The sequence below is a fragment of the Anomaloglossus baeobatrachus genome, chromosome 11 (genome assembly GCF_048569485.1).
Source record: "Anomaloglossus baeobatrachus isolate aAnoBae1 chromosome 11, aAnoBae1.hap1, whole genome shotgun sequence".
In the NCBI taxonomy this organism is placed as follows: Eukaryota; Metazoa; Chordata; class Amphibia; order Anura; family Aromobatidae; genus Anomaloglossus; species Anomaloglossus baeobatrachus.
The window spans coordinates 620,957-646,565 of NC_134363.1; the positions used below are offsets into that span (position 1 = coordinate 620,957).

General features: G+C 51.9%; 1 protein-coding gene across 6 annotated transcripts in view; it reads left to right on the forward strand.

Annotated features, from left to right (window-relative positions):
• The window catches only part of ARHGEF10L (Rho guanine nucleotide exchange factor 10 like), a 92,889-nt gene that overhangs the window by 44,411 nt on the left and 22,869 nt on the right, over positions 1-25,609 (forward strand). For 5 of the 6 annotated variants that reach the window (XM_075329163.1, XM_075329160.1, XM_075329159.1 and 2 more), the window contains exons 6-18: positions 3,890-3,970; positions 4,253-4,425; positions 8,691-8,807; positions 13,178-13,286; positions 16,555-16,661; positions 17,342-17,419; positions 17,736-17,915; positions 21,961-22,077; positions 22,157-22,249; positions 22,338-22,511; positions 22,714-22,859; positions 22,939-23,117; positions 23,189-23,304. In XM_075329163.1, the coding sequence (XP_075185278.1) occupies positions 13,178-13,286; positions 16,555-16,661; positions 17,342-17,419; positions 17,736-17,915; positions 21,961-22,077; positions 22,157-22,249; positions 22,338-22,511; positions 22,714-22,859; positions 22,939-23,117; positions 23,189-23,304 (1,299 nt within the window). In that variant the 5' untranslated portion in view covers positions 3,890-3,970; positions 4,253-4,425; positions 8,691-8,807. The remainder of the gene's footprint in view (positions 1-3,889; positions 3,971-4,252; positions 4,426-8,690; positions 8,808-13,177; positions 13,287-16,554; positions 16,662-17,341; positions 17,420-17,735; positions 17,916-21,960; positions 22,078-22,156; positions 22,250-22,337; positions 22,512-22,713; positions 22,860-22,938; positions 23,118-23,188; positions 23,305-25,609) is intronic. The other variant, XM_075329162.1, reaches the window with a different exon arrangement.

The following is a 25,609-nucleotide window of genomic DNA, read 5'->3' on the forward strand; positions in this document are numbered from 1 at the left end:
TGCCCGCACTGCAGTGTGAGACGCTGCTGATACTGCAGTGCGGGCAGACACTGGCACACTGCGGTGCGGGCAGCCGCGGGGCTGGGACACAGACTGCACGGGCACCCGACGGAGGTCACACGGAAGTGCTTCCGTGCGGCTTCCAGGGATTTTGCGGGTCCATTGACTTGTATTGCGTCACGGTCAGCTATCATGGAACAGAATAGGGCATGTTCCATAATAACGGAACGGACAAACAGACTCCGATGTGTTATTTTTTGTAGGATCGGATGCACACAGAAGTTCTACCGCGTGCATCCGATCCTACACAAATAACGCAGCTGCAGAAAAGAAGTGACTGCTCGTTCTTTTTCTTAAGAAAATCTACCGAAAGAATTTTCTTAAGAAAAAAAACGCAGTGCGCACAGATTTTTTTGGCCATAGGTTTTGCTGGGGAATGTCTGCAGAAAGGTACAACCATTTTCTCAAGAAATTTCTGCAGCGAAAACGCAGGTAAAAACGCAGTGTGTGAACATAACCTTACTCGGTGTGGAGCTCCTTGCAAGATCACGCCTCATGGAGTAAGGATGATTCCGAGAAAGGTCAGGAATCGGCCCAGATCTACACGGGAGGACCTGGTCAATGACCTGAAGAGAGCTGGGACCACAGTCTCTAAGATTACCATTAGTAACACTACACTGCCATGGATAAAATCCTGCAGGGCACGCACGGTCCCCCTGCTCACGCCGGCACATGTCCAGGCCCATTTGGAGATCACCAATGACCATTTGGATGAAATAGAGAAGGCATGGGAGAAGGTCATGTGGTCAGATGAGACCAAAATAGAACCTTTTGGTATCAACTCCACTCGCCGTGTTTGGAGGAAGAAGGACGAATGCAACCTCAAGAACGCCGTAAAGCATGGGGGTGGAAACTTCACAATTTGGAGGGGGTTTTCTCAAAGGGGATAGGACGACTGCATCGTATTGACGGGAGCATGGATGGGGTCATGTATCACGAGATTTTGGCCAACAACCTCCTTCCCTCCGTAAGAGCATTGAAGATGGGTCTTGGCTGGGTCTTCCAGCACGACAGTGACCCGAAACGCACAGCCTGGGCAACTAAAGGAGCGGCTGTGTATGAAGCATTTCAAGGTACTGGAGTGGCCTAGCCAGTCTCCAGACCCGAACCTAAAACTCGCTGTTGTCCATCCACAGGCCCCAAACCTAAAAGATCTGGAGAAGATCTGTATGGAGCAATGACCTGAAAGATCTGGAGAAGTTCTGTTTGGAGAAGTGACCTGAAAGATATGGAGAAGATCTGTATGAAGGAGTGACCTGAAAGATCTGGAGAAGATCTGTATGGAGGAGTGACCTGAAAGATCTGGAGTAGATCTGTATGGAGGAGTGACCTGAAAGATCTGGAGTAGATCTGTATGGAGGAGTGACCTGAAAGATCTGGAGTAGATCTGTATGGAGTGACCTGAAAGACCTGGAGAAGATCTGTATGGAGGAGTGACCTGAAAGATCTGGAGAAGATCTGTATGGAGGAGTGACCTGAAAGATCTGGAGAAGATCTGTATGGAGGAGTGACCTGAAAGATCTGGAGAAGATCTGTATGGAGGAATTACCTGAAAGATCTGGAGGAGATATGTATAGAGGAGTGACCTGAAAGACCTGGAGAAGATCTGTATGGAGGAATTACCTGAAAGATCTGGAGAAGATCTGTATGGAGGAGTGACCTGAAAGATCTGGAGTAGATCTGTATGGAGGAGTGACCTGAAAAATCTGAAGAAGATCTGTATGGAGGAGTGACCTGAAAGATCTGGAGAAGATCTGCATGGGACCTGAAAGATCTGAAGAAGATCTGTATGGAGGAGTGACCTGAAAGATCTGGAGAAGATCTGCATGGAGGAGTGACCTGAAAGATCTGGAGAAGATCTGTATGGAGGAATTGCCTGAAAGATCTGGAGGAGATATGTATGGAGGAGTGACCTGAAAGACCTGGAGAAGATCTGTATGGAGGAATTACCTGAAAGATCTGGAGAAGATCTGTATGGAGGAGTGACCTGAAAGATCTGGAGTAGATCTGTATGGAGGAGTGACCTGAAAGATATGGAGTAGATCTGTATGGAGGAGTGACCTGAAAGATCTGGAGGAGATCTGTATGGAGGAGTGACCTGAAAGATCTGGAGGAGATATGTATGGAGGAGTGACCTGAAAGACCTGGAGAAGATCTGTATGGAGGAATTACCTGAAAGATCTGGAGAAGATCTGTATGGAGGAGTGACCTGAAAGATATGGAGTAGATCTGTATGGAGGAGTGACCTGAAAGATCTGGAGGAGATCTGTATGGAGGAGTGACCTGAAAGACCTGGAGAAGATCTGTATGGAGGAGTGACCTGAGAGATCTGGAGAAGATCTGTATGGAGGAATTACCTGAAAGATCTGGAGAAGATTTGTATGGAGAAGTGACATGAAAGATCTGGAGAAGATCTGTATGGAGGAGTGACCTGAAAGATCTGGAGAAGATCTGTATGGAGGAGTGACCTGAAAGATCTGGAGGAGATCTGTATGGAGGAGTGACCTGAAAAATCTGGAGAAGATCTGTATGGAGGAGTGACCTGAAAGATCTGGAGAAGATCTGCATGGAGGAGTGACCTGAAAGACCTGGAGAAGATCTGTATGGAGGAATTACCTGAAAGATCTGGAGAAGATCTGTATGGAGGAGTGACCTGAAAGATCTGGAGTAGATCTGTATGGAGGAGTGACCTGAAAGATATGGAGTAGATCTGTATGGAGGAGTGACCTGAAAGATCTGGAGGAGATCTGTATGGAGGAGTGACCTGAAAGATCTGGAGGAGATATGTATGGAGGAGTGACCTGAAAGACCTGGAGAAGATCTGTATGGAGGAATTACCTGAAAGATCTGGAGAAGATCTGTATGGAGGAGTGACCTGAAAGATCTGGAGGAGATCTGTATGGAGGAGTGACCTGAAAGACCTGGAGAAGATCTGTATGGAGGAGTGACCTGAAAGATCTGGAGAAGATCTGTATGGAGGAGCGACCTGAAAGACCTAGAGAAGATCTGTATGGAGGAGTGACCTGAAAGATCTGGAGAAGATCTGTATGGAGGAGCGACCTGAGAGATCTGGAGAAGATCTGTATGGAGGAGTGACCTGAAAGACCTAGAGAAGATCTGTATGGAGGAGCGACCTGAAAGATCTGGAGAAGATCTGTATGGAGGAGCGACCTGAAAGATCTGGAGAAGATTTGTATGGAGGAGTGACCTGAAAGATCTGGAGAAGATCTGTATGGAGAAGTGACCTGAAAGATCTGGAGAAGATCTGTATGGAGAAGTGACATGAAAGATCTGGAGAAGATCTGTATGGAGGAGTGATCTGAAAGATCTGGAGAAGATCTGTATGGAGGAGTGACCTGAAAGATCTGGAGGAGATCTGTATGGAGGAGTGACCTGAAAGATCTGGAGGAGATCTGTATGGAGGAGTGACCTGAAAGATCTGGAGAAGATCTCTATGGAGAAGCGACCTGAAAGATCTGGAGAAGATCTGTATGGAGGAGTGACCTGAAAGATCTGGAGGAGATCTGTATGGAGGAGTGACCTGAAAGATCTGGAGGAGATCTGTATGGAGGAGTGACCTGAAAGATCTGGAGGAGATCTGTATGGAGGAGTGACCTGAAAGATCTGGAGGAGATCTCTATGGAGGAGTGACCTGAAGGATCTGCATAGAGGAGTCTCCAAAATCCATAACTATTACAGATGTCTCCATTCTGTGTAGGAGGGAAAACTGCAAAATCTGCGGTGGATGAAATCCTTATTGTCCCTATTTTATATATATCTATCTGTCATCTCCGACCAAACCCCTCCTGTTCCCCTGTATTTATTGCAGGTTTCTCCTTCGGTTCGCACAGCGCTGAGGACGGTGTGATTTACGACGACGTTCCCTGCGACCACAATGACGCCAAGGATGGTGAGAGCCTGATATCCGAATTGCCCGTTATGACTGATGTCTGGTGTGTGTCGGGTTTTCAGTGACCGGCCGGCGGTGCGTGGTCCTGATATACAGGAAGGTGTATGGAGGACTCCTCCATGGTGGTGCACAGCCTCTGTTAGCCTGTGCTAGACTAAATCCAGGGTTTCTGGATTTATTTGCCTTTTTGGGGCTGTGGGGTCCTCTTCAGGAGCAGGGATCCCCCTCATAGAAGCCCCTCTATGTTCCTGGTTCTCATACCGGCTCATTATTATTTTGCAGGGCTGGGACACCACCTGATCTACGAGAACATAGAGCGTGACGGCTGTGCGGGCGACATCGAGGACACCGGCTGGAGCTCCAGTGAATTTGAGAGTTACAGTGAAGACTCGGAGGCAGAGACGGCGGCGAGAAAAGCCAAACCCGCAAAACCATTTGTAGCGTTCCAGCCCAAGGTACCGCGATCTGGTCAGCTCCGGGCGGCCGAGCTCGTGTATGTCACATTATATTGACCAGTCCTTCCAGATAGATAATTGCTCCATATTATTGGATCTGTCGCACCACGTCTCACCAGGGCTCCTGCGCAGCATGAACGGGCCGGGACTCACATTGCTTAGGAGACCGACCAACGCCTCTGTCCAGCTTGTAAGCGCTGCGCTGAAGCAGGCCAGGGTTAGGAGGGGATAGCACACTCCAGCAGCGCTTACAAGCTCAACAGAAAACAGTTCACGATCATCGGCCGGTATATACAGGTCCCATAGTCTGCAGCCTCTGCGTCCCAGTGTCGGAGGATCTCACACAGCGTTTTGCATGAATACATTGAACTCTATGGGAAACTGGTGCTGGTTTTCTTTCCAGTGTGCAGCCTCTACTGGTTTTGGCGTCTTTTTTTCTGGGTTTTTTTCTCTTAGTCTTCTCTACTGGAGGGCGTATCTGCCATCTATTGTTTTTGCACTTTTTTTTTCTCATACAGTTTACCATGTTTTACCCTCAATTGCTGCGTTTTCTGGCGGCACAATGACAGGTGAACTGGTGGAAGATCTGGTGAAACCATAACGCCTCTACTATTGTTCAGCATTTACAAACAGCGCCATTTTCAGGTCTTTTAAAGATCTAAGAAAAACGACGCAGACTGAACGGAGACAATGGTACAAATATCCAGGAAAACCAACAGACCCGATCCTGGTCACATTGTATCCAGGCTGGACCGTCCTGATACATTGTAACATGGGGGGTCTGTGCACCCTCCCTGCAGTCTGAGGCATCTGCCCTGGCATAGAGTGGAGCGGGCAGAGCGCAGACTGTTGGGGAGGGCAGAGCGCGGACTGTTGGGGAGGGCAGAGCGCGGACTGTTGGGGAGGGCAGAGCGCGGACTGTTGGGGAGGGCAGAGCGCGGACTGTTGGGGAGGGCAGAGCGCGGACTGTTGGGGAGGGCAGAGCGCGGACTGTTGGGGAGGGCAGAGCGCGGACTGTTGGGGAGGGCAGAGCGCGGACTGTTGGGGAGGGCAGAGCGCGGACTGTTGGGGAGGGCAGAGCGCGGACTGTTGGGGAGGGCAGAGCGCGGACTGTTGGGGAGGGCAGAGCGCGGACTGTTGGGGAGGGCAGAGCGCGGACTGTTGGGGAGGGCTCGCACAGGATGGGGAGGGCAGAGCGTGGACTGTTGGGGAGGGCAGAGCGCGGACTGTTGGGGAGGGCTCGCACAGGATGGAGCGGGCAGAGCGCAGACTGATGGAGTGGTCCTGTAGGAGTAATGTGCAGCTCTGGGACCCTCCTGCACGGTGACGCTCATCGTACTCTCCCCCGCTACAGTCTGTGTGTAGTCTGATGGTTTCCTACAGCCATATGGCCCAGATGGAATATAGGGATGCATTCACACTTGGCAGATTTGCAGAATTTTCTGTGACTGTCACATTCAGTTGGATGGCAGGTGGTGACATGCGTGCCTCTGCTGGTGGCGGGGTGACATGCGTGCCTCTGCTGGTGGCGGTGACATGCGTGCCTCTGCTGGTGGCGGGGTGACATGCGTGCCTCTGCTGGTGGCGGGGTGACATGCGTGCCTCTGCTGGTGGCGGGGTGACATGCGTGCCTCTGCTGGTGGCGGGGTGACATGCGTGCCTCTGCTGGTGGTGGTGACATGCGTGCCTCTGCTGGTGGCGGTGACATGCGTGCCTCTGCTGGTGGCGGGGTGACATGCGTGCCTCTGCTGGTGGCGGTGACATGCGTGCCTCTGCTGGTGGTGGTGACATGCGTGCCTCTGCTGGTGGCGGTGACATGCGTGCCTCTGCTGGTGGCGGGGTGACATGCGTGCCTCTGCTGGTGGCGGGGTGACATGCGTGCCTCTGCTGGTGGAGGGGTGACATGCGTGCCTCTGCTGGTGGCGGGGTGACGTGCGTGCCTCTGCTGGTGGCGGGGTGACGTGCGTGCCTCTGCTGGTGGCGGGGTGACGTGCGTGCCTCTGCTGGTGGCGGTGACATGCGTGCCTCTGCTGGTGGCGGGGTGACGTGCGTGCCTCTGCTGGTGGCGGTGACATGCGTGCCTCTGCTGGTGGCGGGGTGACATGCGTGCCTCTGCTGGTGGCGGGGTGACATGCGTGCCTCTGCTGGTGGCGGGGTGACATGCGTGCCTCTGCTGGTGGCGGGTGTTATGTTGCTGGCGCTGGTGGTAATGCAGATTCCGCCGTCCAGCTCGGCGGTGTCATCGAGGATCGTGATTTGTATTAGAGGAAGGAAGATTTGGGTGAAACCGCAACATAGTGTACAATGGAGCCAGTGACTGTGTGCAGAGTGTGCCCCCTGGTGGGGGCTGGAGGTGCTGCAGCCCTGGTGACTGTACACTTCTGTTTCATCCTTGCTGGAATTTTTCTCGTACATACGCACATTACAGGGAACCTAACAGCGCCCCCTCCTCCGCCGCCACCACCTCACCTATCTCCCCTCCTCCGCCACCACCACCTCACCTATCTCCCCTCCTCCTCCGCCACCACCTCGCCGATCTCCCCTCCTCCGCCGCCACCACCTCGCCTATCTCCCCTCCTCCGCCGCCACCACCTCGCCGATCTCCCCTCCTCCGCTACCGCCTCGCCGATCTCCCCTCCTCCGCCGCCACCTCGACAATCTCCCCTCCTCCGCCACCACCTCCACTATCTCCCCTCCTCCGCCACCACCTCGCCGATCTCCCCTCCTTCGCCCCGTTATGCTCCACGCTGCTTCTGCTTTCTAACAGCTAACTTAGTGCTCACCCGACTTCACCGCACAATACAAGGTGGCAGAACACCGCACACATGCAAGAAGATGACTGTGACATTGCCCCGGCAAATTAGAGAGACGGGCGTGCTAACAAGATGGGAGGTAGGACTAGCCAAGGAATTCCGCTAGACTAGTCTGGGGAAGTCAGCGCCAGTGTAGAAGGCAGGACTAGTCCTGGGACTTCAGCGCCAATGTAGAAGGCAGGACTAGTCCTGGGAAATCTGTGCCAATGTAGAAGGCAGGACTAGTCTGGGGAAATTAGCGCCAATGTAGAAGGCAGGACTAGTCTGGGGAAATTAGCGCCAATGTAGAAGGCAGGATTAGTCTGGGGAAATTAGCGCCAATGTAGAAGGCAGGACTAGTCTGGGGAAATTAGCGCCAATGTAGAAGGCAGGACTAGTCTGGGGAAATTAGCGCCAATGTAGAAGGCAGGACTAGTCTGGGGAAATTAGCGCCAATGTAGAAGGCAGGACTAGTCTGGGGAAATTAGCGCCAATGTAGAAGGCAGGATTAGTCTGGGGAAATTAGCGCCAATGTAGAAGGCAGGACTAGTCTGGGGAAATTAGCGCCAATGTAGAAGGCAGGACTAGTCTGGGGAAATTAGCGCCAATGTAGAAGGCAGGATTAGTCTGGGGAAATTAGCGCCAATGTAGAAGACAGGACTAGTCTGGGGAAATTAGCGCCAATGTAGAAGGCAGGACTAGTCCTGGGACTTCAGCGCCAATGTAGAAGGCAGGACTGGTCCTGGGACTTCAGCGCCAATGTAGAAGGCAGGACTAGTCTGGGGAAATTAGCGCCAATGTAGAAGGCAGGACTAGTCTGGGGAAATTAGCGCCAATGTAGAAGGCAGGATTAGTCTGGGGAAATTAGCGCCAATGTAGAAGGCAGGACTAGTCTGGGAAAATTAGCGCCAATGTAGAAGGCAGGACTAGTCTGGGGAAATTAGCGCCAATGTAGAAGGCAGGACTAGTCTGGGGAAATTAGCGCCAATGTAGAAGGCAGGACTAGTCCTGGGACTTCAGCGCCAATGTAGAAGGCAGGACTGGTCCTGGGACTTCAGCGCCAATGTAGAAGGCAGGATTAGTCTGGGGAAATTAGCGCCAATGTAGAAGGCAGGATTAGTCTGGGGAAATTAGCGCCAATGTAGAAGGCAGGATTAGTCTGGGGAAATCGGCATCAATGAGCCAGGGTGGGGATTCAAGCGTTCAGGGCAGCTGACAGGTTCCCTTCACACATACTACATGTCTGCCTGTAGATGGCGCTCATGCACAGGACCCCAGACAGCGTCAGTCTTCTCCCGCTGGCCTCACATTTCTGGAGGTCCCCAGATATTGCAGGAGGGGGACTTGCATGTTCTCTGCATGTTACGTGTTGTTTCTGTGTTGCTAATTGTGGGGTGCGGTGCTGCGGCGGCTGCGTGCTCGGCTTACGCTGCACTCTCCCCTTTCCTTGCTTGTCTTGCTTTCCGCCTGCAGCTATCGCCAGATCTTAATAGACTAAAGGAGAGGTACAGCCAAACTAAGAGAGACCTCCTGGCTCTGAGGGTCCGGAAGCGAGACGTCCGCGACCTGAAACACAGATACAACAGTAAGGTACAAAGATCGGTGCGTCCATCCACCATCTCCATCCATCACACGCCAGCAGCACCCCAAAATGCGCCATTACCCACTAACACACTGTATGTGGAGCATGCCGCTATAACCTGGGTATATGTGTACAGACGCTATAACCTGGGTATATATGTGTACAGCCGCTATAACCTGGGTATATGTGTACAGCCGCTATAACCTGGGTATATATGTGTACAGCCGCTATAACCTGGGTATATGTGTACAGCCGCTATAACCTGGGTATATGTGTACAGCCGCTATAACCTGGGTATATGTGTACAGCCGCTATAACCTGGGTATATGTGTACAGCCGCTATAACCTGGGTATATAATGTGTACAGCCGCTATAACCTGGGTATATAATGCTATGTGTACAGCTGCTATAACCTGGGTATATAATGATGTGTACAGCCGGTATAACCTGGGTATATAATGATGTGTACAGCCGCTATAACCTGGGTATATAATGATATGTATACAGCCGCTATAACCTGGGTATATAATGATGTGTACAGCTGGTATAACCTGGGTATATAATGATGTGTACAGCTGGTATAACCCAGGCATCTCCTGTATATAATGATAGCTGTACAGCCGGTATAACCTGGGCATCTCCTGTATATAATTATATATGTACAGCTGGTATAACCTGGGCATCTCCTGTATATAATTATATATGTACAGCCGATATAACCTGGGCATCTCCTGTATATAATTATATATGTACAGCTGGTATAACCTGGGCATCTCCTGTATATAATTATATATGTACAGCCGGTATAACCTGGGCATCTCCTGTATATAATTATATATGTACAGCTGCTATAACCTGGGCATCTCCTGTATATAATTATATATGTACAGCTGGTATAACCCGGGCATCTCCTGTACATAATTATATATGTACAGCTGGTATAACCTGGGCATCTCCTGTATATAATTATATATGTACAGCCGGTATAACCTGGGCATCTCCTGTATATAATTATATATGTACAACCGGTATAACCTGGGCATCTCCTGTATATAATTATATATGTACAGCTGGTATAACCCGGGCATCTCCTGTATATAATGATAGGTGTACAGCCGGTATAACCTGGGCATCTCCTGTATATAATTATATATGTACAGCTGGTATAACCTGGGCATCTCCTGTATATAATTATATATGTACAGCTGGTATAACCTGGGCATCTCCTGTATATAATTATATATGTACAGCCGGTATAACCTGGGCATCTCCTGTATATAATTATATATGTACAGCCGGTATAACCTGGACATCTCCTGTATATAATTATATACGTACATTCGGTATAACCTGGGCATCTCCTGTATATAATTATATATGTACAGCCGGTATAACCCGGGCATCTCCTGTATATAATTATATATGTACAGCCGGTATAACCTGGACATCTCCTGTATATAATTATATATGTACAGCCGGTATAACTCGGGCATCTCCTGTATATAATTATATATGTACAGCCGGTATAACCTGGACATCTCCTGTATATAATTATATATGTACAGCTGGTATAACCTGGGCATCTCCTGTATATAATTTATATATGTACAGCCGGTATAACCTGGGCATCTCCTGTATATAATTATATATGTACAGCCGGTATAACCTGGGCATCTCCTGTATATAATTATATATGTACAGCTGGTATAACCTGGGCATCTCCTGTATATAATTATATGTGTACAGTCGGTATAACCTGGACATCTCCTGTATATAATTATATACGTACAGCCGGTATAACCTGGGTATCTCCTGTATATAATTATATATGTACAGCTGGTATAACCTGGGCATCTCCTGTATATAATTATATATGTACAGCTGGTATAACCTGGGTATCTCCTGTATATAATTATATATGTACAGCCGGTATAACCCGGGCATCTCCTGTATATAATTATACATGTACAGCCGGTATAACCTGGACATCTCCTGTATATAATTATATATGTACAGCTGGTATAACCTGGGCATCTCCTGTATATAATTATATATGTACAGCCGGTATAACCTGGGTATCTCCTGTATATAATTATACATGTACAGCCGGTATAACCTGGACATCTCCTGTATATAATTATATATGTACAGCTGGTATAACCTGGACATCTCCTGTATATAATTATATATGTACAGCTGGTATAACCCGGGCATCTCCTGTATATAATTATATATGTACAGCCGGTATAACCTGGGCATCTCCTGTATATAATTATATATGTACAGCCGGTATAACCCGGGCATCTCCTGTATATAATTATATATGTACAGCTGGTATAACCTGGACATCTCCTGTATATAATTATATATGTACAGCTGGTATAACCTGGACATCTCCTGTATATAATTATATATGTACAGCCGGTATAACCTGGACATCTCCTGTATATAATTATATATGTACAGCTGGTATAACCTGGACATCTCCTGTATATAATTATATATGTACAGCCGGTATAACCTGGGCATCTCCTGTATATAATTATATATGTACAGCTGCTATAACCTGGGCATCTCCTGTATATAATTATATATGTACAGCCGGTATAACCTGGGCATCTCCTGTATATAATTATATATGTACAGCCGGTATAACCTGGGCATCTCCTGTATATAATTATATATGTACAGCCGGTATAACCTGGGCATCTTCTGTATATAATTATATATGTACAGCCGGTATAACCTGGACATCTCCTGTATATAATTATATATGTACAGCTGGTATAACCTGGACATCTCCTGTATATAATTATATATGTACAGCTGGTATAACCTGGACATCTCCTGTATATAATTATATATGTACAGCTGGTATAACCCGGGCATCTCCTGTATATAATTATATATGTACAGCCGGTATAACCTGGGCATCTCCTGTATATAATTATATATGTACAGCCGGTATGACCCGGGCATCTCCTGTATATAATTATATATGTACAGCCGGTATAACCTGGGCATCTCCTGTATATAATTATATATGTACAGCCGGTATAACCTGGACATCTCCTGTATATAATTATATATGTACAGCCGGTATAACCTGGGCATCTCCTGTATATAATTATATATGTACAGCCGGTATAACCTGGACATCTCCTGTATATAATTATATATGTATAGCTGGTATAACCCGGGCATCTCCTGTATATAATTATACATGTACAGCAGGTATAACCTGGGCATCTCCTGTATATAATTATACATGTACAGCAGGTATAACCTGGGCATCTCCTGTATATAATTATATATGTACAGCCGGTATAACCTGGGCATCTCCTGTATATAATTATATATGTACAGCTGGTATAACCTGGGCATCTCCTGTATATAATTATACATGTACAGCAGGTATAACCTGGGCATCTCCTGTATATAATTATATATGTACAGCCGGTATAACCCGGGCATCTCCTGTATATAATTATATATGTACAGCTGGTATAACCCGGGCATCTCCTGTATATAATTATATATGTACAGCCGGTATAACCTGGACATCTCCTGTATATAATTATATATGTACAGCCGGTATAACCTGGGCATCTCCTGTATATAATTATATGTGTACAGCCGGTATAACCTGGACATCTCCTGTATATAATTATATATGTACAGCCGGTATAACCTGGACATCTCCTGTATATAATTATATATGTACAGCTGGTATAACCTGGACATCTCCTGTATATAATTATATATGTACAGCTGGTATAACCTGGACATCTCCTGTATATAATTATATATGTACAGCCGGTATAACCCGGGCATCCTCTGTATATAATTATATATGTAGAACAGGTATATTTCTATTTGGGTGGAATTCTTCCTTTGTGGGTTGGATATGGGGGTGCACAGATATTGGGGGCCCGGTGCGCTGCTTTGGGCTTGTCTCGTTAGCGCTGTTCTGGGTGTGGTTCCGGCTCGGGGCTGGTGGTCGCGGCTCTCGGCTCTTTATCTTGTCTGACAAGTGAATCTGCACTGAATGCTGTAATGATCCGCCACTGATGGAGGCAACGTTAATAGTGGACCTGGCAGAGCCGTGTCCCCCTTGCGGTGCGTGTGCTGCCCCTCCGTCTCGTGCTGCCCCTCCGTCTCGTGCTGCCCCTCCGTCTCGTGCTGCCCCTCCGTCTCGTGCTGCCCCTCCGTCTCGTGCTGCCCCTCCGTCTCGTGCTGCCCCTCCGTCTGTACAGTCATTCATTTCCCATGTCATTTCTCATACGTGTGTAATGTGTCCCGTTATTCACCATCTTGTCGTGTCCTCGCCCCCCACACGGCACCGATCTGATTATGGAGTTCTCTCTGTGTTCTGCAGATGACGCAGCTGATGAAGGCGGCTCGCAGCGGCACCAAGGACGGACTCGAGAAGACGCGGATCGCCGTCATGCGCAAAGTGACCTTCCTGCAGCGCAAGGAAACCACAGGTACGAGCCTTGGATTTCAGGTCGAGCTCCACCTGTATCACATCTTCACCAGATAAATCTACCCTGTCCTTCCCTCTCTTGGTTCTTATGTCCCCTGTCACCATTTTTGGGTCCCCCTGTGTCCTTTACCATTTTTGTGGCCCTCTTCACCAGTTCTGGCTCCCTCGGCCCCTCTTCGCCAGTTCTGGCTCCCTCGGCCCCTCTTCGCCAGTTCTGGCTCCCTCGGCCCCTCTTCGCCAGTTCTGGCTCCCTCGGCCCCTCTTCGCCAGTTCTGGCTCCCTCGGCCCCTCTTCGCCAGTTCTGGCTCCCTCGGCCCCTCTTCGCCAGTTCTGGCTCCCTCGGCCCCTCTTCGCCAGTTCTGGCTCCCTCGGCCCCTCTTCGCCAGTTCTGGCTCCCTCGGCCCCTCTTCGCCAGTTCTGGCTCCCTCGGCCCCTCTTCGCCAGTTCTGGCTCCCTCGGCCCCTCTTCGCCAGTTCTGGCTCCCTCGGCCCCTCTTCGCCAGTTCTGGCTCCCTCGGCCCCTCTTCGCCAGTTCTGGCTCCCTCGGCCCCTCTTCGCCAGTTCTGGCTCCCTCGGCCCCTCTTCGCCAGTTCTGGCTCCCTCGGGCCCTCTTCGCCAGTTCTGGCTCCCTCGGGCCCTCTTCGCCAGTTCTGGCTCCCTCGGCCCCTCTTTGCCAGTTCTGGCTCCCTCGGCCCCTCTTTGCCAGTTCTGGCTCCCTCGGCCCCTCTTTGCCAGTTCTGGCTCCCTCGGCCCCTCTTTGCCAGTTCTGGCTCCCTCGGCCCCTCTTTGCCAGTTCTGGCTCCCTCGGCCCCTCTTTGCCAGTTCTGGCTCCCTCGGCCCCTCTTTGCCAGTTCTGGCTCCCTCGGCCCCTCTTTGCCAGTTCTGGCTCCCTCGGCCCCTCTTTGCCAGTTCTGGCTCCCTCGGCCCCTCTTTGCCAGTTCTGGCTCCCTCGGCCCCTCTTTGCCAGTTCTGGCTCCCTCGGCCCCTCTTTGCCAGTTCTGGCTCCCTCGGCCCCTCTTTGCCAGTTCTGGCTCCCTCGGCCCCTCTTTGCCAGTTCTGGCTCCCTCGGCCCCTCTTTGCCAGTTCTGGCTCCCTCGGCCCCTCTTTGCCAGTTCTGGCTCCCTCGGCCCCTCTTTGCCAGTTCTGGCTCCCTCGGCCCCTCTTCGCCAGTTCTGGCTCCCTCGGCCCCTCTTCGCCAGTTCTGGCTCCCTCGGCCCCTCTTCGCCAGTTTTGGCTCCCTCGGGCCCTCTTCGCCAGTTCTGGCTCCCTCGGGCCCTCTTCGCCAGTTCTGGCTCCCTCGGGCCCTCTTCGCCAGTTCTGGCTCCCTCGGGCCCTCTTCGCCAGTTCTGGCTCCCTCGGGCCCTCTTTGCCAGTTCTGGCTCCCCCGGCCCCTCTTTGCCAGTTCTGGCTCCCTCGGCCCCTCTTTGCCAGTTCTGGCTCCCTCGGCCCCTCTTTGCCAGTTCTGGCTCCCTCGGCCCCTCTTTGCCAGTTCTGGCTCCCTCGGCCCCTCTTTGCCAGTTCTGGCTCCCTCGGCCCCTCTTTGCCAGTTCTGGCTCCCTCGGCCCCTCTTTGCCAGTTCTGGCTCCCTCGGCCCCTCTTCGCCAGTTCTGGCTCCCTCGGCCCCTCTTCGCCAGTTCTGGCTCCCTCGGCCCCTCTTCGCCAGTTCTGGGCCCCTGTGCCTCACACTGATAGTTGGACCCCCCCTGACTGCAGCTCCCAATGTAACTGGAGTATCAGATTTAAAGGGAAAGCATGCATGCTTTCTTCTGAGAACAGTGCCACCCCTGCCTGCAGGTTGTGTCTGGTATTGCTGCACATTGTAATGAAGCTGATCTGGAATACCAGCCACAACCTGCAGCCACAGGTGGCGCTGTTTATGGAAGAAAGCATCCATGTTTGTATATCCCTGCATAAACCCCATGACAATAGATTGGGGGGTCCGTGGACCTCCATGGTGCCTTCAGCTGCACATGTGGGTATTATCTGCCGCATCTTTCTATGGAGAGGGAAGTGATGTGTGAGTCACAGTGTAAACCTCGGCTGTCAGCACCCAGCACGCCTCCTCCTCCTCTTCCTCCTCCCCAGACACTGACGCCCAAACCCTGTGTCCTCAGTCAGTGCCGCAGTCCCCCGGCCATGTACACCGAGACTCACACTAGTAACATGGCCCTGAGGCTCGGGCTCGCCCGGGGCCTGGTTAGACCCACAACATGGTTCCGGAGGTCGCGCTCTAAAAACCTCCTGTCCGAGAGCGACACCAACACGGACGAGAGCATCTCCTCAGGTAACAGTCACCCCTCGACCTCTCCCATCGCCACCCCCACTGCCCCAAGAAACACCACTGCCACCTGTCTGCTGCCCCCCACATCCTCCTCAGCTTCCCTGCTAACCTCCATCTCTTTTCCCCAGTCTACTGTTTTGCCCCAGATCCGTCTGTTCCCCCTTGCCCCTCGTCCTCTTCCGCTTCCCCCGTTTGTCCTCTTGCGCTTCCCCCGTTTGTCCTCTTGCGCTTCCCCCGTTTGTCCTCTTGCGCTTCCCCCGTTTGTCCTCTTGCGCTTCCCCCGTTTGTCCTCTTGCGCTTCCCCCGTTTGTCCTCTTGCGCTTCCCCCGTTTGTCCTCTTGCGCTTCCCCCGTTTGTCCTCTTGCGCTTCCCCCGTTTGTCCTCTTGCGCTTCCCCCGTTTGTCCTCTTGCGCTTCCCCCGTTTGTCCTCTTGCGCTTCCCCCGTTTGTCCTCTTGCGCTTCCCCCGTTTGTCCTCTTGCGCTTCCCCCGTTTGTCCTCTTGCGCTTCCCCCGTTTGTCCTCTTGCGCTTCCCCCGTTTGTCCTCTTGCGCTTCCCCCGTTTGTCCTCTTGCGCTTCCCCCGTTTGTCCTCTTGCGCTTCCCCCGTTTGTCCTCTTGCGCTTCCCCCGTTTGTCCTCTTGCGCTTCCCCCGTTTGTCCTCTTGCGCTTCCCCCGTTTGTCCTCTTGCGCTTCCCCCGTTTGTCCTCTTGCGCTTCCCCCGTTTGTCCTCTTGCGCTTCCCCCGTTTGTCCTCTTGCGCTTCCCCCGTTTGTCCTCTTGCGCTTCCCCCGTTTGTCCTCTTGCGCTTCCCCCGTTTGTCCGCTTCCCCCGCTCGTCCGCTTGTTCTCTTCTGCTTCCCCCACTCATCCTTTTCCGCTTTCCCTGCTCGTCCTTTTCCGCTTTCCCTGCTCGTCCTTTTCCCCACCTCCACGGCCTCTTCCGCTTCCCCCGCTCGTCGTCCTCCTGCTTCATGCAATTTTTCTTCTTGTAGGAGACTCTGAGGAGGAGGAGATGGGCTTCCTGGAGGTCAGCGATCTGGATATGACCCCACCACCGTCAGAGCTGGGGCCGATGCCGGAGGGGCTGAGTCCCCAGCAGGTAAGAGCTGTGCGGTGCTGGACGTGGCACAAGGTGAGCTGGGGCCATATATCAGCTGTGTGATGCGCGCGGTGAGCTGGGGCCATATATCAGCTGTGTGTTGCGTGCGGTGAGCTGGGGCCATATATCAGCTGTGTGTTGCGTGCGGAGAGCTGGGGCCATATATCAGCTGTGTGTTGCGTGCGGAGAGCTGGGGCCGTATATCAGCTGTGTGTTGCGCGCGGTGAGCTGGGGCCGTATATCAGCTGTGTGTTGCGTGCAGTGATCTGGGGCCATATATCAGCTGTGTGTTGCGCGCGGTGAGCTGGGGCCGTATATCAGCTGTGTGTTGCGTGCAGTGATCTGGGGCCATATCTCAGCTGTGTGTTGCGCGCGGTGAGCTGGGGCCATATCTCAGCTGTGTGTTGCGTGCGGAGAGCTGGGGCCATATATCAGCTGTGTGTTGCGTGCGGAGAGCTGGGGCCATATATCAGCTGTGTGTTGCGTGCGGAGAGCTGGGGCCATATATCAGCTGTGTGTTGCGTGCGGTGAGCTGGGGCCATATATCGGCTGTGTGTTGCGCGCGGTGAGCTGGGGCCATATCTCAGCTGTGTGTTGCGTGCGGTGAGCTGGGGCCGTATATCGGCTGTGTGTTGCGTGCGGAGAGCTGGGGCCATATATCAGCTGTGTGTATCTCGCAGGTCCTGCGGAGGCACATCCTCTCCTCCATCGTCCAGAGCGAGCGCAGCTACGTGGAGTCCCTGCAGCGGGTCTTGCAGGTGAGTCTCCATTACTTGTGATTATCCGCAGCAGCGGGTGCCTGCTCAGCCTGATCCTCCTGGTTCTGCAGTCAGAGGATGGGACGCCTTATCTTGCCCCGGGGGTCTCTGGCTGTGACCCCCAATGTAATGGCAGTGATTAGTGGTGGAGAGAAGGAATCCAGACTGATGGAGAAGATGAGACACAACAAAGCAGAAGTGAGAATGGCGGCTGTCAGCAGATACTGGAGTTTTGATTCCTGCTTGTACTGCGGACGCTGCGGGGACTGATCTCCTCATCATCTTCCTCATCATCATCACCCTCCTCATCTTCCAGGATTACCGCCACCCCCTGCTGGAGATGGAGCCCAAACTGCTGAGTGCTCGGAAGTGTCACCTGGTCTTCTCCCGGGTGAAGGAGATCCTGCAGTGTCACTCCATCTTCCAAATCGCACTGTCCTCCCGCGTCGCCGAGTGGGACTCCACCGAGAAGATCGGGGACCTGTTCGTGGCCTCAGTAAGTGACCAAACACGAGGCCGACAGTGCCGGGGCTTAGATACAGAGCTCAGCAGACAGTATCACACAGGAGAGGATTAGATACACAGCTCAGCAGACAGTATCACACAGGAGAGGATTAGATACACAGCTCAGCAGACAGTATCACACAGGAGAGGATTAGATACACAGCTCAGCAGACCGTATCACACAGGAGAGGATTACATACCCAGCTCAGCAACCCGTATCACACAGGAGAGGTGTGATGGTGTGATATTGTGGGTTGTATATCATTTTGTGCAGGTTCGTATTCTAGGCGTGGTGATCTATCCATTCTATGTATTATTTGTCCTGTCTGCAGGGTTATAACCCCCTGCAGTGCTTCTGTCCCTAGGTCTGTGGGAGGGGTGCCTGGAATCCACCCAAACGCTCTGCTTACCTGGGGGATTATTCAGTCTGAGAACTTCAAGAGAGAAGCAGGAAGATTCATCCTCTGTGGGAGAAGCTGTGGCTACAGGCAGCACCCCAGAGAGACCTGGACATTTATCACTTACTGGACTATATTCATGTTCCTGGACTATTTTACCTTGTGTGTGGTGGATTATTTTATGGACCTTCAGATTTTGCTTGGAATAAATGTTTTTTGGATTGTTCATCCATTTCTCGCTCTGTTGATTGTGTGATATAGGAGAAGAACCCCGTGACAACTGGTGGCAGCAGTGGGATCAACAAGAGCGCAACCTAATGGAGATCCACCTACAGAGTGAGTACAGAGACTGGGCCGCATCCAGTCTACAGGAGAGAGCCAGAGATCTGGGCCTGAGCTACCAGGGACTGAGTAAAGAGGCCTTAATTGATCTACTGGTGCGAACCAGTCCACCTCCTCCCAGATGTCTGACGGACAAGCACTGGGGACGGGGATCCCTGCCCCAAAAAGCCAGTGTTTGGTGTGGTTTGAAGAAGAGATGGCGGTTCTTGGCCCCGGTGTATCTCAGGAGTATAAGGAGGAGGCTGCTCGCCGAGCACAGAGGAGACAAGAAGCAATGGAGTCCGACAGAGGGGGTAATGTGAGTGTAAACCCAGCTATCCGGGAGCCTGTGCGGATCACCCGGGAGGACTTCAAGCCATTTGATGAGGCTTCCGGAGATGTGGAAGGGTTCTTCAAGGACTTTGAGCAGCGGTGTGCGGTGATGGGGGTTCCCCACTCTGGCTGGAGGCGTTTGTTAGTGGGACTCCTGAATGGAGCCTGGCAGAGGCTTATCACACCATTGACTCTCAGAAGAACCGGGATTACCACATTGTAAAGCGGACTATCCTGGATTACCATCACCCCAGACTCACATAGGGCACAGCTCCGAGACCTCCCTGCACCACGGGGGGGATCGTTTAGGATGTATGCCCATGAGATGTCCCAGGCATGTCGGAGATGGCTGGAAGACGTTATACAGGTATTTCTTATAGAACAATTTCTGTACAAGTGTCCCTCAGAAATACGGGAATGGGTCAGAGAGCGCACGCCGTGCACCTTGGATGGAGCTGCAGCCCTGGCTGATGAGGCTCTTACTATCCGACCGCAATGGAGGGGGCTTCTGGACAATAAGCCACTGCCTGCTCCTGCTCCCCGGCCCTCTCCAGTTATATCTGCCCCTCCACCCCACCACAGCCTGCTCCTGCTCCCCGGCCCTCTCCAGTTATATCTGCCCCTCCACCCCACCACAGCCTGCTCCTGCCCCCCGGCCCTCTCCAGTTATATCTGCCCCTCCATCCAGCCACAGCCTGCTCCTGCCCCCCGGCCCTCTCCAGTTATATCTGCCCCTCCATCCAGCCACAGCCTGCTCCTGCCCCCCGGCCCTCTCCAGTTATATCTGCCCCTCCATCCAGCCACAGGCCGATGACAACCACTGCTCACAATCCTGGGCCCCAACAGCTCCGACCACGCCCTGGGGGGATCACAGAGGAGATGTTATGGGTGCGGGCAACCTGGGCACCTGCAATCCAGTTGTCCCACAAGGACTCAGAGGGACCCTCACGCACCTTCATCTCGTCCGGTGCATTTTGTGCACTCCATCCCGCCTGAGGAAGAGTTACCAACACCTCCACCGGAGTGTACCGCTGACCCCTGCACCATAGATGCCCCTGTTGGAGCGTATGTCCTCCGGCCTTGTCATCAGGTTCTCCTCCTGCCTTCTCCAGAATGCACATTGGAAGGAGTCCGACGCAGAGGAGATGTTATCGATGTGGACAGCCTGGGCATTGGCAAAACACTTGCCCTGCTGGTCGATTGAGGAATGACCTTGCACCAAATCGACCTGTTCACACTCTACAGCCAAATACAATGGGGGAAGAGTTCTCACCCATTCAAGTGGACTTGCCTAATTACTCAGACACTCATGGTGGCATTTCTCACAATAGCTGATCCCCCGGGTGGTTCGGCCAGAGGAGATACATCACGGACCAGGGATTGTTATTGAATTGGCTGGAGGACAAAGGAGGAATATCCCAAAGGCGACTGTAGATCTGGACTTTGGCTTTGGGGTCATGCAATGTGTGGTTGGGGTGATGAGCGGCTGCCTGCAGATATTCTCCTAGGAAATGATGTGGGGGATCTACAATGCTGATTTGTGGGTGCAGGAAACACAGTTTGAGTGAAGGAGGACACAAAGGGAAGCTTGTCCTTCCAACCCTACTGCTGTACAAGGGACTATCCACAGCTGAGCAACATGGACCTAAGTGAGGTGGCCAGAGCTCTGTGTAGACCTCATGGTGTACTCACGTATTCAGAAGGAGGGAGAGGTTGTGATGGTGGAATATTGTGGGTTGTGTATCATTTTGTGTAGGTTCGTATTCTAGGCATGGTGCTCTGTCCAGTCTATGTATTATTTGTCCTGTCTGCAGGCTTATAACACCCTGCAGTGCTTCTGTCCCTAGGTCTGGGGGAGGGGGCCTGGAACTTACTCAAGCACTCTGCTTACCTTACCTGGGGAATTATTCAATCTGTCTGAGAACTTCAAGAGAGAAGCAAGAAGATTGATCCTCTGTGGGAGAAGCTGCGTCTACAGGCAGCACCCCAGAGAGATCTGGACATTTATCACTTACTGGACTGTATACGTGTTCCTGGACTACTTTACCCTCTGTATGGTGGATTATTTTTTGGACCTTTATGATTTTGCTTGGAATACATGTTCTTTGGAATGTTCATCCATTTCTCGCTCTGTTGATTGTGTGATATGGGAGAAGGACCCCGTGACAGAGGATTAGATACTCAGCAGACAGTGTCACACAGGATTAGTTACTTGGCTCAGCAGACATTGGTACACAGAATTAGATACACGGCTCAGCAAACTGTATCACACAGGATTAGATACACTGCTCAGCAGACAGTATTACACAGGAGAGGATTAGATACACAGCTCAGGAGATAGTATTGCATAGGGGAGGATTACATACATGGCTCAGCAGGCAGTATCACACAGGAGAGGATTAGATACACAGCTCAGCAGACAGTATCACACAGGAGAGGATTAGACACACGGCTCAGCAGACAGTATCACACAGGAGAGGATTAGATACACGGCTCAGCAGACAGTATTACATAGGAGAGGATTAGATACACAGCTCAGCAGACAGTATCACACAGGAGAGGATTAGATACACAGCTCAGCAGACAGTATCACACAGGAGAGGATTAGATACACGGCTCAGCAGACAGTATCACACAGGAGAGGATTAGATACAGCTCAGGAGACAGTATCACACAGGAGAGGATTAGATACACGTTCAGCAGACAGTATCACACAGGATAGGATTAGATACACAGCTCAGCAGACAGTATCACACAGGATTAGATACACGGCTCAGCAGACAGTATTACATAGGGGAGGTTTAGATACACAGCTCAGCAGACAGTATCACAGAGGATTAGATACACAGCTCAGCAGACAGTATCACAGAGGATTAGATACACAGCTCAGCAGATAGTATTACATAGGGGAGGATTAGATGCATGCTCAGCAGACAGTATCACAGAGGATTAGATACACTGATTCCCCTCTTCTTCCTCTCCCAGTTCTCGAAGTCCATGGTGCTCGATGTCTACAGCGATTACGTCAATAACTTCACCAACGCCATGACGCTGATTAAGAAAGCGTGTCTCACCAAGCCGGCCTTCCTGGAGTTCCTGAAGGTGAGATTGTGTCCTGATGACTAGAGGATGCTGGGAGTTGTAGTTTCCCACCTTCTGGAGACTCCTGTGTGTCTTACAGAAGAAGCAGGCGGCCAGTCCGGACAGGGTGACGCTCTATGGGCTGATGGTGAAGCCGATCCAGCGCTTTCCCCAGTTCATCCTCCTATTACAGGTAAGTGTCGCCCCCTCTCGCCCCGATATCTCCTGCCCTAATGTGTCCTCCATCCCCCCCACCCATCGCTAACCGCTGTGTCCCCCAGGACATGTTAAAGAACACTCCGCGGGGGCATCCGGACCGCCTGTCTCTGCAGCTGGCGCTTACAGAGCTGGAGACCCTGGCGGAGAAGCTGAACGAGCAGAAGCGAGTCGCCGACCAAGTGGCCGAGATCCAGCAGCTGTGCAAGAGCATCAACGACCGCAGCACGCTGTACAAGGTGGGCTACGGGAGGGGGCCGGGGAACACCCCACCGCCCGGGGGTCAGGAGATGGTGGGTGACTGCTGGTAGGACAAGATGAAGGGGCACACGTAATCTCCGGGCCCCATAAGGACCGTGCCCAGGGCATGCTTGTCTCTGCGGTACGAGTTCCTCTGTGCTGCTGTGAGGCCGGATGTCACCGTTCACCTCCCTCTTGCAGAATCTGAGCTCCGGTCTTCACCAGCTCCTCATATGTGAGACCCTTACAGAGATGGTCTACGGGGAGAAGGGGCAGCTGCTGAAGTCCAAGGAGCGGAAGCTGTTCCTGCTCAACGACGTGCTGGTGTGCGCCAACATCAACTTCAAGTGAGCCTCTCTGCGGGGTCTGCGCTAGAACCAGGGGGCTGCAGGCATATTGTCACCCCTGGAACTATCCTTTCACCAGGGGGCAGCCGGATATCGGGAACCTGGTACCTCTCGGGCCTCGCTATGTGCTAAAGTGGAACGCCGACTTACCCCAGCTCCAAGTGGCCGAGTTCGGACAGGAAGGAAATGTGTATGAAAAGGAAGCGGCTGGGGGGCCGCAGTCCGTCAGCAAGAAACAGTCGCCCTCTGCAGGACAAAGTGAGTGCTGTCAGTCTCTGGGGGGGTCTATATATGAAGATGCATCTGTGTAATCATGTCCCCTCCTCTAGATAAAGTGTCTCTGGGCTCCCCGCGCCTCTACCAGGAGCTGCAGGATGTAAAGAAAGACCTGGACGTCGTGGAGCAGATTACCCAGCTCATCAGCACCCTGCACGGCACCTACCAGGTGAGTCCTCAGCTCATAGCCTGCATGGCACCTACCAGGTGAGTCCTCAGGTCATCAGCACCCTGCACGGCACCTACCAGGTGAGTCCTCAGGTCATAGCCTGCACGGCACCTACCAGGTGAGTCCTCAGGTCATAGCCTGCAAGGCATCTACCAGGTGAGTCCTCAGGTCATAGCCTGCACAGCATCTACCAGGTAAGTCCTCAAGTCATAGCCTGCACAGCATCTACCAGGTGAGTCCTCAAGTCATAGCCTGCACGGCACCTACCAGGTGAGTCCTCAGGTCATAGCCTGCAAGGCATCTACCAGGTGAGTCCTCAGGTCATAGCCTGCACAGCATCTACCAGGTAAGTCCTCAAGTCATAGCCTGCACAGCATCTACCAGGTGAGTCCTCAAGTCATAGCCTGCACGGCACCTACCAGGTGAGTCCTCAGGTCATAGCCTGCAAGGCATCTACCAGGTGAGTCCTCAGGTCATAGCCTGCACAGCATCTATCAGGTGAGTCCTCAAGTCATAGCCTGCACGGCATCTACCAGGTGAGTCCTCAGTTCATAGTCTGCACGGCATCTACCAGGTGAGTCCTCAAGTCATAGTTATTTGCAAGGTGATCGCAGTCTAACATCACTAATATGGTTACTGAGTTGGGGAGAAAAGATCCTGCCACATGTGGATAAAATCATGACTAGGTGTAGGCGAGTTATGGGCAACCATCAGAATGAACGGTCATGATTAGTGGTGGGTGAACTCGGACTGTAAAAGTCAGGATCCTCATGGTTTCAAAGGAACTCGAGTGCCGGCCCCGGGCCCGGGATTCTGGGTGTTGATCCAGATCCGGCACTCAAAAAAAAAAACAAACCAGGAAAAAATAAGAATGAAGCAAGCGCTTCATACTTACCGAGGCTCTGTCACGGCTGTACGCTGCTCCCGCTGCCTCTCCTTCACTTCCTGGGCCGCTCATTATTGCTCATCCATATGCACTGCTTTCCCCGCCCACCGGCCATCCTGGCATTTGTGATTGGTTGCAGGCAGACGCACTCCCAGCCTGTGTGACAGCAAGTGTCTGCAACCAATCACAGGCACTGTCTGCAGGTCAGTTTCGTGGTGTAAAAATAAATAAATCATTTAGCGCAGGGCTCCCTATATTATGATACCCAGTACAGATAAAGCCTACAGCTACTGGCTGCAGCTCTCAGCCGTGTGCTAATCTTGGCGGTGTATCAAAATAAGATGAACCACATGCGATTTCTTACTTTTTTTTTTTTTAAAAAAAAAAAGTGTTGTCCACCCTTCAATTTTGATACCCAGCAATGATAAAGCCCAACAGCTGGGGGCTGGTATTCTCGGCCTGGGGAGTCCCATGGTTATTGGGCCCCCAGGCTAACAATAGCAGGCTGCAGCTGCCCGTAATTGTCGTATCCATTAGATGTGACTATCCTGGCACTTTACCCAGCTCTTCCTGATTGCCCTGATGCAGTGGCAATCGAGGTAATAGGGGTTAATAACAGCGCACACCTTCATCAAGCACAGAATTGTTGATGGGTAAAAAGAAATAAACACAGAAAATATTGTTTATTTGAAATAAAATACAGCACCCTCTCTTCCCTCTTTATTAACCCCAAAAAGACCCTTAAAGTTCCGCCGTAATCCACACGACATCCCATGATGGTCCTGGCTCTGCTTCACCAGGGCCTGGAGAGACTGAAACCATGTCCGATCTCTCCAGGCTCTGGAAAGCACTGACAAGAAGGAGCCGGCTGGCAGCAGTGACGCCACTAAGTTCACTGGAGGTCATACCTAGGTTCCCATGGTAGGACCTCTGGTAACCTCAAGCACCCTGGCTTAAAGCGCACCCCGCTGGCCTTTTAACACTGACCGTTCCAGCACGGGGTTGCGAAATGCGATGCAACCCTGCACCCACTGCCCCTGGCCGACACTGTTACTGTTACAGTGCAGAGCCGTGCCCCGTCAGCCCTTTAACACTGACAGTGCCAACCCCCGCAAACACAGAGTGATGTTACTGCTGATTGCGCTGCTCCATCATTCTCCGTCTGCAGTCACAGCAGGCAGTCATGCTCTATGGCCGCTCGCTGTGACATCTAGCAGGAGGCTGAATCGCCGTAGGACCTCGTGTGGATTACAATGGAGCTGCAGGGGTGTTTTGGGGGGGGGTTAAAGTGGTGAAGTAGGTTGGGTTTTTTTTTGTCTTTTATTCCAAATAAAGGATTTTTTTGGTGTTTGTGTTTATTTTCTTTCACTTACAGATTAGTGATGGGGGTGTCATAGACGCCTGCCATTACTAATCTAG